Here is a 15,785-nt window from a genome sequence, read left to right on the forward strand (position 1 = left end):
AGGTGATGTTACATTTTCACATAGGACCCCTTGTTCGAAAGGAGCTTCTGAACTCTCTCGTCCATTGAATTTGTCAGGTTTTGGATGGTTTCTGCTTCAATTGTTTTGCATGAGGACAGAATACCCTCCCAGAGCTGTTGCTTAGATGTGAACTGCCTCCCGCCATCATAGACACTCCTTTTAATGATGCTCCAAAGGTTCTGAATGGGGTAGAGGTCAGGGGAGCATGGGGGTCACACCATAAGTTTGTCCCCTTTTATGCCCATATCAGCCAGAGATGCAGATGTTTTATGTGCAGCATGAGATGGTGCATTATCATGCAGAAAAATTATCTTGCTGTGAAATACACGGTTCTTCTTCTTGAACCATGGCAGGAAGTGCTGTTTGAGAAAATCCACATACATTATGGAGTTCATCTTTAGCGCCTTCAGGGATCCTAAAGGGGCCGACAATCTCTCTCCCCATGATTCCAGCCCAAAACATTACTCCACCTCCTCCTTGTTGGCGCTGTAGCCGTGTTTGCGTGGGGTGTCCATCAACCAGCCATCCTCCACTCCATCCATCTGGACCATCGAGCGCTGCACGGCACTCATCCGTGAACAAAACAGTTTTGAAATCAGTCTTCATGTAATGTTTGGCCCACTGGAGCCGTTTCTGCTTGTGTGAAGTGGATAGAGGAGGTCGACAGGATGGCGTATGCACAGCTGCAAACCTCTGAAGGACCCTGCATCTTGTTGTTCGGGGGACGTTGGAGGCGCCAGCAGCTTCAAAAACTTGTCTGCTGCTATGACAAGGCTTTCTTGCCGCTGCTCTTTTAACCTGACGTAATTGCCTGTAGGAAAGAGTCCTCAATTTGCCCTTATCAGAACGCACACGTGTGTACTGTGAATCAGCTACATACTTCTTGATTGCCAAGACACTTCATCCTGATCATCGCACAATGTTGATTGTAGTCATGCCTTGACCTAAACACTCCACAATTTGTTGCTTCTCAGCAGCCGACACATCCTTTTTCTTTCCCATTTTGGCAGAAAATGTAGGCTGCTTAATAATGTGAGAGAGCCTTCTTAAGTAGTCTTGCCTTTCATTGGACACACCTGCCAAACTAATTAGCACAGGTGTCTGCAATTGCTTACAGTGATATAAAGAGCCCTGACACACATCACCATCAATGAGTTTAACTGACAAACAAACAAATTCTTCCCTTATCACTCCTAAACACTTTTTGCATAATAATTTGGAACGCAGTGTACATGTGCTTTTCCACAAAACACCAGTGGTTCACGTAGTGAATCTTACAGTTCTAACTTGCCAACCGTGGTCTGTATGGAATTGTTCAATAAAGGGCCCAAAATTAAGATAACATAGATGGGAGAGGTCTCTATGAATAGGAATTCCTAAGTATTTTATACCCTGTGAGGGCCAGGCAAAGGGAAAGTTGGACTGGATGGAATCCTATATGGATTTGGGGAGGGAGACATCGAGGGCCTCAGACTTCGCTGCATTGATTTTAAAATTTTACCATGTAACAAAGTGATCTATTTCAGCCATAACAGCAGGGATGGATATATGTGATTGAGTGATATATACTAGGACATCATCAGCAAATAGAGAGCACTTGTACTCGGTGCCTCCCACCTCAATCCACCTAATATTGGGGTTATGGCGAATTGATGAGAGCAGGTGCTCCGTCACTAGGATGTATAAGAGAGGGGACAGAGGACATCCCTGCCTTGTCCCATTGGTGATTGTGAAAGGTGATGAAAATGTTCTGACGCACCCCCTGGGCCTTGGGACACCCGGAGCCGGACCCTTTTTGGTGGATGCTGGTGGTTGTAGTCTTCGTGGCGGCGACCCGGTTCCGTGGCTCAGGGCGGTCAAACCAGTGGCGGAACTATTTATGTGGTTTTGATGTTTAAATGTCCGACTACGCCACCCGTGGATTGCGGTCAGAGTGAACCGCCGCTACAGGGCAGACCGCTGAGGCTGGTGTTGTGGGTGCAGCAGAGCGTAGCATAACTCCCCACGGGAGGAGTATAGCCTCAGGGCAGTGTATGCGGAGGATGGGGGTGATGGTGCAGGGCAGCAGCAGTAACGACACGGAGTCAGTGATGCAGTCCAGGGCCTTTACTCACAGTTCTTATTATCCAGACCACGTCTGCAGGTAACGGCTGCCCACGTCGTACTGTGCTCACCAGGTGAGGGGCTCAGACAACTCCCAGATAACTTTGGAGCACTTCACAGGACCCCCTTTGTGTGTCCTTTGTCTGGCCTTTCTTACCAACACTTCTGTCCGGCTGCCTCGGGCCTCCTCTTGGTAAACTTGGCGCCAGTTTCCCTGACCCTATGTGGTGCCTTCTTAGCGGGTGTAGCGAGGGGCTGCGCCACATAAAATGTCAGAGCCTCCGGTTTCTAGCTGAGGGTCGTTTCCTGCCTCCACTAGTTCGGGGACCGGTCTCCCCCTTTGGCCTGACCCCTCCACGCAGGTGGATTAGGGCGTGCGGTGGCGACTCGCCCGTCCGCACCCCTGGGATCCCTTCATTCCTCATTCCTGGAGCCTTCTCCGCTCCTCTTCCTTCCTTCTCCCTCTTCCAGGCCTGGGCCTCTGTTACTAGGCCCGCCTCCGGAGCAGAGCTCATGCAGAGCCCCTGCTCCCTGCCACTTCTGCTCAGACTTCTCTGCACTGAACTAAGATGGTGCCCACCTTTTATACTCCCTTCTCAATGCACCCAGGAACTGCTTCCTCCCTGCTCCTGCACTACAGGGTTCCCCTTCCTCAGTGTTCCCTCCCCCCACTCCAGCCAGGGACAGGGACTGTCGTGCCCATCTCAGGGGCATATTGGTCGCCCTGCCCCACGGCAATGTGGTGTAATGCATGCAGGTGTCGGGTCCTGATCCACACTCCATCCTTACCTGAGAGTGAGATATCACACCTCTGGGTGAGGTGCAATACGTCTGTAGCAACCGAGCCCTCAGGGTGCTACAGTTCCATTTATCTTCAGCCTAGGTGACGTATTGCGATACAGGGCCGTGATTTTGGCTATAAAAGGGTCCCCTAGACCCCTACCCCAAGCTATTTAAGAGAATCATATATGGCGTGCCAGGAGACTCTATGGAATGCTTTCTCAGCATCCAACGAGAGTATCTAATTACAAATTTTTAACTGCATCTAGCCCAGGAAATACTTTGTGCCTAGTAGCAGTGTCTGCTAGTCAGCGGATTATCCCGGCTGTTAAGCAAGCTACACCACCTGTAGTTTAGACACTTAATTTTTTCAAAGGAAATGCTTCGGGACCATGGGATACTTAGTGAAGAGCATCAGGAGGCACCCCAAGGCATAGGGGCTGGGACTGGCAGTAGGATGCCTTGCGGTGGACAGCCGAGCTCGATCCTTATAAAAGCTTTTTAACTGCAGCAGCTTTAGTGGACGCTACTGGAGCTGGAATTACCGCGGCTGCTGGCATGAGACTTGCCCTCCAATAGATCCTTGTAAATGGATTTAAAGTGTATTCATTCAAATTAGAGAGACAATTTAAATTAAAAAGCTTAGAGCTGCCTCCACCAGAGGGGGGCTCGCTCGACCCACCAGCGGACAGGCACCAGTATTGGGAGAGGGGGGCTGGCCGTCAGGGTTCACCGCGGCTCTGGCACAAACCCGGCGACACGGAGGTGGCATGGGCAGGAGCGGACTGGCCGTGTCGGCTTCTCACTTTTTGGATTTTAGAAGGGCATGACATGCCTATATCTGTGTCTCCCCCTCCTTTTACTCCTCCACCTCTTTTATTTTCGCATGACTATATGTACTTGTCACTTTTCCATGTGTTAGTTATGTCTTCTGAGCAGTTTGTCAGCTTTTGGACACCTTTGAAGGTGTTTTCTATGTGTTTCTATGTGTTTTTGTTTGCCTGCCATTGGTTTTAACGGTGTTCGAAGGTGTTCGACGAACAGTTCGACGAACAGTTCGGCGAACACACGGGTGTTCGACGAACCGAACCGAACTCGAACACTACGGGGGTGGCTCAACACTAATGGCGTATAATATCTGTCATGTTCCCAAAAATTTCAAGATTATTACCGCAGTAATATCTGATCATGTCTGATGACCACGGTTTTAGGCAGTGGCCTTGTAGTATACTATTGGTCAATGACCAAGTGTGAATAGGTTTGAACAACACACAACTGGCAGACTTAAAATAGAATATCATATTTGTCACGTTACCAAAAATTTCAGGATTAATACAGCAGTAATATCAGATCACGTCTGATCACCACGGTTTTAGGCACTGGCCTTGTAGTATGGTATTGGCCAGTGACCAAGTGTTGATAGGTTGACAACACACAACTGGCAGACACAATACAGCAATGCAAATAAAATTAAACAAATCTAGCTGTATGCTGCTAACAGGCAAATGGAGCAATGGTGATTATATTGCTTTTCAAGCAAATAATCAGGATTAAGAGCAAAAAGAATATTAGCCCTGATATCTAGGGGTATGGATATCATTAACAGTAGCAGACCAGACAGAATGTGCAATGGACCCTATTCTGCTCTATACACTCTCCACAAACTCTGCCTGCCTAACTCCTGCTATCACCAGGATTAATAATATGCAGCTGGATTAGTCCTAGAAGGACTGTTAGTTGAGATGTATACTGCTCTGAAATACCTAATACCTCACTAAATAAACTGCCAATTCTCTCCCTAGCTCAGGAGCACCTCTCCCTACTCTGCCTGTCTGAAGGGTAGACTGTGACAAGCATAAGGTCACCAGGACTGATATAGACCCGATGACGCTATGGGGCCAACCAATCACTGTAATGCTACAACCAACATGGCTGCAGAATTTCAGTGAGTGGCAGGTAATCCCTGCATGTTTAATCGCTGTCTAAACAGCACCAAACATGCAGGGGGGGGACTCGAGCTCCCACCCGAGCATTCAGGAAGTACTCACCGAGCATCTCGAACAGTGAGATGCTTGGGCGAATACCAAGCAGCATCGAGCACGCTCGCTCATCGCTACTTGGATGTTCATTACTAGAGATGAGCGAACTTGTTTGAAAAACGTTCGCCAATCTCAAAATCGTCACGAACATTGCATATTCGGATTCATGTTCAGATTCCCGTACATTTTCGAGTTTCCACTAATGCTTTTGTTAGGACTTTGGCTAGGTTAGTGGTGCTGCATGATGAGCGGTGAGGGGATGGGGTGGAGAGAGGTCAGGGAATTGGCAGACTGTTTTTTTTTTTTATTAATTTAATGTGTGTAGATTCTGGCAGCCAATCAGGGTGGAGAAACCATCTATGACGTCCAGACTCAAGAGCTTGTGTCATTGGCTGCCGAAGTCACATGTCCCTATCCATATAAAAAGTGGACATGTGGCTTTGGCACCATTTTGTCAGTGTAACAATGTACTGAGGCTGGTCCTGCTGCTGCTGCAAGTAGTCAGATAGTTAGCTAGGCGGTTTATTGTCAGCTAGTTCAGATAGCTAGGATCCTGGGTGAAATCGACCTTTCAGCATATTAATCCTTTGTGCTAATATGGTGGTCCAGACACCAGTCCACATTTCAGAATCTAAATCCATTGTGCTAACGTTGTGATCCAGCCACACTATCTCAGCAAATAAATACTGATTGTTCATTTAGTAACAGGTGACTGGCAGGACTGGGCCTAAGGTTGTGAAACAGCTGGTTAAAATAGGAGAAGGGTACATCCAACATGAGTGAGAAAAACGAGGTCGTGGTGGAAGGGGGAATAGGCTTGGTATTCAAGGTGTATGTGGGGTAGGTGGTGATGTTACTGAAAGCTCTACTGAACAAACACCGTCTCCTTTGGCAGTCGCACAGCGGTACGCCTTGTGGATGAGGGCCAGAAAGAGGATGTGCTCCAGTTGATGGCAAGCACTGCATCAAGTGGCCTTTGCTCCTCTTCCTCCACCTTAACATCACACACAGTAAAATCCTAAGAGGTGGCACCCCAATTACCCTTGTTTCCCGTACGTCAAAACTCTCCAACCGCCCAACTGACTGTGGGGAACCACAGATGGGCAAGTCTGCAGAGCTGTTTACACATTGTATTCCATGGGCATGAGACGTCTGCTCCAAAGATTCACAGACTCAAGAGGAGGAAAGCATCTGCTCTGATGCCTCAAATTTTTTCAGTTGGATGCAGGGCGGAGAAACCCTCATCACCAGATATTAATCCCCGGGGGTGGAGGTAATCCTGAGGAGACTTAGATACCTGAGGCACACGCGGACTGTACTGTGCTGTCAGGGCAGGAAGAGGAGGAGAGTGACTCTCAAGATGAGGAGTGGGAGAACAGAGAAGATGATGATGTGGTTGTAGTTCCACTTGGTATGAACCCAGAGGCACGTAGCTGAGTAGCTCAGCGAAGGATTTGCTGGAGACGGAAGACAAGGAGGTTACGTAGCGGCTTCCAGCAGGCATGGAGTGATGCAAACACGACAAGCACTGCATGCTCAGTCACAACTCTGGCTGTGGCCAGCAGCGGTTGTGGGTCTGCAGTTCGCAGGGGTGATAAAGGTTGCCCAGCCTGAGTTAATTCACGTTATCTGTCAACTTTGTAAAAAACGACTCAGCAGAGGCAAAATTTCCAATAATTTGACTACTACATACATGAACCGGCACAAGCACAAATCAACATGTGTTAGTCTAGGAATCTCAGTGCACTAAAATGGTTTCTAGCGGGCCTCGCCAACCACCAGCCACCCCATCAATCGCATCTGCACCATCTTCCTCCTCCATCATCGTGCCAAGTGTGCTCACACAGGTCTCCGGCTGCAGAACCTTCACTTGTTTACTCGCTGCAGTCGGAGTGAGTGATAGCCCGTTAGCTGTTACGGAAGTGGACATGCCTGCTGTTTTTGTTTCACCGAGCACACCGGTCTGGCTCCAATATTACTCCGGTTGGTCCCTCGGGAGTCTTACGGGATTTTGGCCATCTTTGTTACCTTGGCGCCCAGAAAGCACGTTACACTGTATGGCTTACTATACTAATTCAATTCCAAAAATTTTTGGAACGCTTTTTTGGATTGTTATATACCAATCAAACGTACCCCGAAACACGTTATACTGTATGGATGAGCAATATAATACCGATAAATTTTTTACATTTTTTTTAGAGGGTTAAATACCAGCGAAATGTGCTCCAGACCAGGGAATAGTCTATGGGTGAGCAATATAATAACAATAACATTTTGGAACAAGTTTTTCAGGGTTATATACAAACAAAATGTACTCTAGACCATAGAATAGTCTATGGGTGAGCAATATAATAACAATAACATTTTGGAACAAGTTTTTTGAGGGTTACATACCAACGAAATGTACCCCAGAACACGGAATAGTGTATGGATGAGAAATTTAACCTAGCAAAATTTTTAAACGCTTTTTTAAACTATACTCCTTGAAAAAGCCATCTGTCGAAATGGTGTTGGAGGTTATGGGGATCTGACTATATGGCATTTATTCTTGCTTGTATATTTATTTCTATATGTTATTTATTTAGTATAGCACTTCTATTTATTATATATCCACTTGGATTTGATTATTTATATCTGATATAAATTAAGTTGTTGCTACACTTATTTATTGGATTTATTAATTCTAACACATATTCAAGAAAAAACATTTATTATCATATGTATGTTATTCCCCATATACAAACGTTCTAGAAATATTGTATATCCCTAAGTTATCTCCTTATTAGTGTTGAGCGAGCATGTTCTATTAACCCTTTCGCCAAGTATGCTCGGGCCGAGCACAGAGTATTTACAGCTGCTCTCTGATATGGTTGAATCGCTCCCGTGTGCATGATTTGCAACTGTTTGACAGCTTTATTACATGGGAGGAATGTCTATTTCTTACACATTCCTCACATGTAATAAAGCTGTCAAACAGTTGCAAATCATGCACACGGGAGCGATTCAACCTTATCACCGAGCAGCTGTAAATACTTGGAGCTCGGCCCGAGCATACTCGGACAGAACATACTCGCTCAACACTACTCCTTATATAATCCCTTTCCTCTTTGATTTTAATCATGTATATCAATAAAAATTCAAATATTTTATATTTTACAATACTTTTGAGTCTATTCATCATTTATTTGAGTAGGTTTAATTTATTGTGGTATGAATATTCAGTTATATTTAAAAATCTTTTCTTGTGGTATTGTTCGGGTTTTTGGAGTATCATATGTCACACAAATGTCCCAGAGAACACAGAATAGTGCATGGGGAAGAAGTTTAACCCAGAAAAATTTTGTAACGCTTTTTTGGAGTGTTATATGCCACAGAAAAGGACCACAAAGCATATAATACTGTATTGGTGCAAAATTTAACCCAGCAAAATTTTTAAACGCATTTTTGGAGTTTTATATATCACAGAAATGTACCCTAGACCACGGAATAGTGTATGGGTGAGAAATGTAATCCAGCCAATTTTTTTAATGCTTTTTTTGAGTGTTATATGTCAGAGAAATGGACCAGTAAAAAATAAAAAATTTTGGGGGAGTTTTACATACCACCGTAATGTACCAATAACCACGTTAAACTGTATTGATGACTAATTGAATCCTGAAAATTTTTTTGAACGTAATTATTTTGGAAGTGTAGTTTATGTACTTCTACACTCATAAAGGCTTTGCAGAAAGTGCAAAGCCAGGAAAAAATTATAAGGAGGGTCATCTATAGACACCTGAAAGGCAACAACTGACGGGGCTCATTCAAATATTTTTAAACTATAGTTGCTGTACTCCTACACTCAAAGGCTTTACACAAAGTACAAAGCCAGTAAAAAATTGTAAGGAGGGTAATACAGTAATCCTCTTCAGGTGTCGCTTCTTCTTCTCCTTCCTCGTGAAGCTGGGGGGACTGCCTCCATCTGCTTCCTGGAGCCTGGGCTGTAAGTTACCCAGCTTCCAGTAGTGCTGGAGGCCCTCACATATAGAAATGGGCACCTGCACTACAGCCTGCTCCCACATAGGATGTGGGGAACCCCAAGGAGAGCACTATCTCTCGGGGGTGGTTAGTAGTGCTGGGTCTCCCATCCGCAGTCCACAAGAACCCCAGTGGTAAAGGATGCGGCCTGTGCCCTGTAGGTTAAAGACCATCATTTAAAAACTGCATTTTGTGTTTCCTTGTGTTATTTTTGTCTAATATTTAAATTTGTTTTGTTATTTGAAACATTTAAGTGTAACGAACATGCAAAAGAGTAAGAAATCAGGAAGGGGGCAAACACTTTTTCACCCGACTCTACTTATAAATGTGAGCACATACTGTATAAATTGGTGGAACCTGATGGAGGGGGGGTTCAGACACAATTCCTGCAAAGATACCCTTCACAGTCAATGTCCTCCCCTACATAAATGGGCACATATTTGCAGGAGCTTAGTACACAAGGGACTGAGGGGATAAAGTTGAAGTTGCAAGGCATATACTAGGTGAGTATAGGTTCTTTCGCTATTTTGTTATATTACCTGACTTTGGCAAAAAAATGTATGTATTTGGAAAACCCATTTAATCTCCAGTTGGCCTACACCTTAATTTTTATTTCATAAATCAGTAGAACACATGAAAATAAGTAATTATGTAATATATCTGATCATAGAAATCGGCTTCTTTTTCTGACAGAATTTATCTGTCATTACTCATTATGAAAATTCTCAATTCTGACAAAAAATCTGTATTGAGTGAAAACAAACTTTCTCATTACTGAGCTAGGAGATGGCAGCTGCTACTTATGATTCTGTCTACATAGAAGGGAGGGGGAGGAGGAGGAGCTCTGTCTCTAGCTTTTCCCTCCCGCCTACATAGAATTCTATCCATAGCAGCTGCCATCTCCTATCTCAGTACTGGGAAAGTCTGTTTTCACTAAATACTGATTTTACCTCAGAACTGAGAATTTTGATAATGACTGGTCAGCCCTGGCAGAGAATGAAGCAGATTTCTATGACAAGATATATTACAAAGTTACTTATTTTCATGTTCCTATTGATTTATGAATAGTGATGAGCGAATGTGCTCGGATAAGGGGTTAACCAAGCATGCAGCTGCAGCGACTCAAACCTATTTTTCGAGCAGTTAGCACCTGAGTGTGCTCGGTTAACCCCTTATGCGAGCACTTTTGCTCTCAGCACTATTTATGAAATAAAAAATTAAATGACGGTTAAACTTTAACAGCTGAATTGAGAAGTTCAGTGTTGTTCAAGGCATAGAAAATAATGTCTCCCACTTTTCAGGCCCTAGCTAATATAAAAGAAGCATTTGAGGTTAATCACTCTTCCTTCTGTAAGGAGCCATGTTTATTTTCTATTTTCAGTATGGCTAGGCCACTGAGCTGAACTAAGGTCGTTTCTAGGTGTGCTCTATGTCAGATGTTGGTGCATTACAGTCCAAAATAATAATGATACTTACAAAAATTGGCCCCCAAAAAGGAATACCAGATGGTAAAGTTATGGAGAAGCTGGTGAAACCCAGAGCAATTCCCAAACCAATCTCCAAGATGGCCGAAATAATCAGTACAATCTGAAAAAAAGTAGGCAAAAAGATATAAAACATAACATATTTTAGGGAGACTCCACATATTTTGAAATAACTGCAGATTTTCCCTGGCTCCAGGTTTTCGTTGGCCCCAGGCAAAAGAGTCTCAGTGGCCCCTTTAACACATACCACGATACATGATGCACAGATATGGCAGAGAAATATATATATATACACAAATATATATATATACTGTATGTATATATATATATATATATATATATATATATATATATATATATATACACATACATATACGGTGGGGGAAATAAGTATTTGATTCCTTGCTGTTTTTGTAAGTTTGCCCACTGACAAAGACATGAACAGTCTATAATTTTAAGGGTAGGTTAATTTTAACATTGAGAGATAGAATATCCAAAAAAATCAAGAAAATCACATTGTATAAATCATATACATTTTTTGCATTTTGCAGTGAGAAATAAGTATTTGATCCCTCTGGCAAACAACACTTAATACTTGGTGGCAAAACCCTTGTTGGCAAGCACAGCAGTCAAAACTTTTTTTGTAGTTGATGATGAGGGTTGCGCACATGTCAGGAGGAATTCTGGTCCACTCCTCTTTGCAGACCATCTCTAAATCGTTAAGATTTTTTGAGGTCGCTTGGCAACTCGGAGCTTCAACTCCCTCCATAAGTTTTCTATGGGATTAAAGTCTGCAGACTGGCTAGGCCACTCCATGACCTTACTGTGCTTCTTTTTGAGCCACTTCTTTGTTGCCTTGGCCAAATGTTTTGGGTCATTGTCTTGCTGGAAGACCCAGCCACGACCCATCTTCAATGCTCTTACTGAGGGACGGAGGTTGTTGGCCAAAATCTTGTGATATCGCTCCCTCTGACCGGAGATGTCACAGTCAGGAGACGTGGAAGAGACAGGACCTGCAGAGGAACGGGGAGAGGTAAGTACTGTGACGGGGCCATGAGCAAGCCCAGGCCCAGCCATGGGTGCTGGCACCAGACTCCCCCGCTCGCGGGCCCCATAGTGCGCTGCCCGGCGGCGAGTGGGCCCCCCTCCTGCTAAGGGCCCTGGCACTTGCCCGGGTGCGCCGGTGCTGACGCCGGGCCTGATGTCAGAACACTACATCCTGGCACATTGGTTATTTATTTAACCTGTTAAGGACCAGGGAATTTTTCATTTTTTCACTTTTGTTTTTTCCCACATTCTTCCAAAAGCAGTATTTTTTATTTTTCCATTGCATAGCTATATGACGGCTTTTTTGCAGAGAGTTGTAATTTTGAATGGTACCATTCATTTTATCATATAATGTATTGAAATACGGGAAAAATTCCAATTTTGATTAAATAGTGAAAAAAATGCAATTTTGACATTGTTTGCTGGATTTTGTTGTTTATATGACTTAAAAATGAACTAGAGAAGTTTTTGTCCAGTTAAGTCCGATTACATGGATAACAATCAGGGAGCAATTTTTTTCCATTTAAGAGAAAAAAATTCAGAACATTGTAAAAAAATGTGTTTATTTTTGCTTTGTGTCACCATTTTGAGAGATGCGTATTTTTATTTTTCTGTTGATGGGGCTGAGTGAGGGCTTATTTTTTTGCATGGTAAGCTGTGTCTATGAATACTGATTTTGTGTACAGTAGATGCTTCAGTTATTATAGCATTTTTGGGAGGTGAGGTTACCCCCCCCCCAAAAAAAACACAATTATGGCAGTTTGATTTTATTTATTCTCATGCGTTGCTTTGGCGTTAAGCAACCAGGTTGCTTAATTTTATATTTTAACCCCTTCGGTCCAGAGCCTGTTTTCAACTTCCTGATCAGGCCACATTTTACAATTCTGTCCAGCGTCACTTTATGAGGTAATAACTCTGGAACGCTTCAACTTATCCTAGTGATGCTGAGACTTTTTTTTGTGATATGTTCATGTTAGTGGTAAATTTTGGTCGATATCTCTATTTAAAAAAATTGAAAATGTTGCAATTTTCAAACCTTGAATTTTTATGCTCGTAAACCAGTGATACTACACAAAATAGTTAAAAAATAAACTTATATCACATGTCTACTTTACATCAGCACAATTTTTTTAAACAAAATATTTTTTTGTTAGGAAGTTAGAAGGTTTAAAATTTATCAGCAATTTCTACATTTTTCCAGCAAAATTCACAAAAACAATTTTTGTTAGGGTCCACGTCACATTTCAAGTGACTTTGAGGGGCCTATATGACAGAAAATACCCAAAAGTGACAACATTTTAAAAACTGCACCTCTAAAAATGTTAAAAAACACAAACACATTTAGGCTGAGTTCACACGATACGTTTTTCATGCGTTTCCGCGGCGTTTTTGCAGTTGCGTAAACGCCGCGGAAACGCATGAAAAACGCATGGTAGAAGGGCAGCAATGTTCCCCAATGGAAATCCGCATGTGCTGTGCCCATGATGCGGATTTTTCTGCAGCGTTACGCTGCGGTCAAAAATCCGCAGCATGTCAATTAATTTTGCGGAGACGCTGCTCTTTTGCCGCCATTGACTTGCATTAGACCGCATGGAATCCCCATCACTGTATATGTTGATGCACTTTTCATGCGGTCTAATGTGCGGATGGTACCCGGGTGTGGATGAGAGGACTCTCATCCAGACCCAGGTACCATTAAAAAAAAAAGAATAAAATAAAAAATATATATATTCTCACCTTCTGACGGCCCGCGCTGCGTCCTGCCGGCTTCCCGGGCACTTCGCGGTTGAATGAAGGACCTTCGCTGACGTCAGAGTCATGTGATGGGTCACGTGACGCTGACGTCGGAAGGTCCTACAGTCTTCACTGCCGGCAGCCGGGACCGATGAAGCAGGACACCGGGGGCCATCAGAGGGTAAAGTATAGATTTATTTTTTATTTTTTGACATCACACACTATATAAATCCATGCCGGCTGCATGGATTTATATAGTGTGAAGTTGACAAGCACTTTCCAAGTGATGCTAAAATCGCTTGGGAAGCGCTTGATAACCCGCATGCGGAAATGAAAGTGAAGACCGCTTCATTTCCGCATGTCCCTGGCAGGAAACCGCATGTACAATCCGCATGCGTTTTTTCCTGCCAGAGAGATGCAGAAACGCTCAGGAAAAAATCCTGAGCATTTCTGCATCGTGTGCACATACCCTTAAGAAGTTTATTAACTGTTTAGGTGCTTCACGGGAATTAAGTCAATGTGGAAGGAATACATGACAATTTTAATTTAAATTTTTTCCCAAAATGTATCATTTTCACAAAGGTAACAAGAGAAAATGGATCATGCAGCTTATTGTGAAATTTCTCCTGAGCATACTGATACCCAATATGTGGTGGAAAACTATTGTTTGGGCACATGGCAGGGCTTGAATGGGAAGGAGCGCGATTTGACTTTTAGAATACAAAATTCTCTGGACTACATAGCAGGCGCAATGCTAAGTTTGCAGAGCCCCTGATGTGCCTAAACAGTGGAAAGCCCAAAAAAGTGACCCCATTTTGGAAACTACACCACTCAAGGAAATTATGTAGTGGTGTGGTAAGCACAACTAACCCACAGGTGCTTCACAGAGTTCATAATGTTGAGCCGTGAAAATGAAAAATTACATTTTTCTTACATGCTTTAGACCCAAATTTTTCATTTTCACGAGGTCAACAGGAGAAAATGGACCATAAAATGTGTTGTTTAATTTCTCCTGAGTACACTGATATCCCATTTGTGGTGGAAAATTACTATGTGGGCTCACAGCAGGGCTGAGAAGGGAAGGAGCGCCAATTGCATTTTGGAGCTCAATTTTGAATAGAATAGGTTGCAGATGCCATGTCACATTTGAAGAGACCCTGACATGCCAAAACAGCAGAAACCCCCACAAGTAACCACATTTTGGAAACTTCACCTCCCAAAGAATACCTCTAGGGGTGTAGTGAGCATTTTTAATCCTCAGGCAATTCACATAATTGTATAACATTGGTAATATAAAATTACCATTTTTTTCCATTAAAATGTTGCTTTGGTCCCCTGTTTTTAATTTCATAAGGGATAATAAGAGAAAAATGAATAGTTTAATTTGTTACACAATTTCTCCTGAGTACACCAATACCCTATATGTGGTCGAAAGCTACTTTTGAGACACAGTGCAAAGCTCAGAAAGGAAGAAGTGTCATATTGGAGTTCAGATTTTGCAGGAATGGTTTGAGGGTGCCATGTCACATTGGCAGAGCCCCTGAGGTGCCAGAACAGTGAAACTCTCCATAACTAACCCGATTTTACAAACTACGCCCCCCAATGAATTAATCTAGGAGTGCAGTGAGCATGTTTATGACTCGCCCCCTGGGCCGAGGGGCACCCGGAACCGGGCTTCTGGGGGTGGTAGTCTCCGTGGCGGTGACCCGGTCCCATGGCTCTGGGTGGTAAAACCAGTGGCAGTCTATTTATGGGATTTTTATGGTTAATTGTCCGACTACGCCACCCGTGGATTGCGGTCAGTGCGGACCGCCGCTGCAAGGCAGACCGCTGGGGCTGATGGTGTATGCAGCTTAGGCAGTGTGACTCCCCACGGGAAGAGTGCAGCCCCAGGGCAGTGTAGTAGATGGTGGGGGTGATGGTGCGGGCATCCCAGCACTAATAGTGCTGGTGCGGCGATGGAGCACAGAGACGTGGGGTTGCAGTTCAAATGCTTTACTCACAGTTCTTTATGTTCCAAATCACTTCAGTACCGGTAGTGACTGCCCAAGCCGTGCTGCGTCCACCAGGCAAGGGGCTCGGTCAACCCCCAGGTAATTCCAGAGTGTGGCACGGGACTCCCTTCTATTCCTTTCGCTGGCCGTGCCCCACCAGTGACACTACTTTTGTCCAGCTGCCTCGGGCCTTCTCTTGGGATGCTGGATGTCCACTTCCCTGACCCTATGTGGTGTGCCTTTCTAGTAGGTGTAGTGAGGGGTCACACCAAGATGTGATCACGACCGCCGGTCCTTGGCTGAGGATTAGTCGCCTCCACCAATTTGGGATCCGGTACCTTGTTCTGCCAACCTGTCACCCGCAATCTCCTGGGCCTTTGGGGTTCCTTCTGCCCTCGTGTCTCAGGGCCTCTCTGGGTGTTCTGTTCCTTTCTTCCTTTCCTTTCTGTTCCTCTCCTCTGGCTCTGACCTTCACTCTAGGCCTGCCTCGTGGAGCTGGGCCCAGACTAAGCCACAGCTCCCTGTCAGCCCTCTCTGGCTGAACTCCTCTTCTCCTCACTCCTCTG

The 15,785-nt window shown here is 44.2% G+C and overlaps 1 protein-coding gene across 2 annotated transcripts in view; it reads right to left on the reverse strand.

Annotated features, from left to right (window-relative positions):
* The window catches only part of LOC141273147 (membrane-spanning 4-domains subfamily A member 8-like), a 177,446-nt gene that overhangs the window by 104,396 nt on the left and 57,265 nt on the right, over positions 1–15,785 (reverse strand). For both annotated transcript variants that reach the window (XM_073684591.1, XM_073684592.1), the window contains one exon: positions 10,437–10,547. In XM_073684591.1, the coding sequence (XP_073540692.1) occupies positions 10,437–10,547 (111 nt within the window). The remainder of the gene's footprint in view (positions 1–10,436; positions 10,548–15,785) is intronic.

The sequence above is a fragment of the Phyllobates terribilis genome, unplaced genomic scaffold (genome assembly GCF_046119375.1).
Source record: "Phyllobates terribilis strain yellow unplaced genomic scaffold, ASM4611937v1 Scaffold_5__5_contigs__length_657084704, whole genome shotgun sequence".
In the NCBI taxonomy this organism is placed as follows: Eukaryota; Metazoa; Chordata; class Amphibia; order Anura; family Dendrobatidae; genus Phyllobates; species Phyllobates terribilis.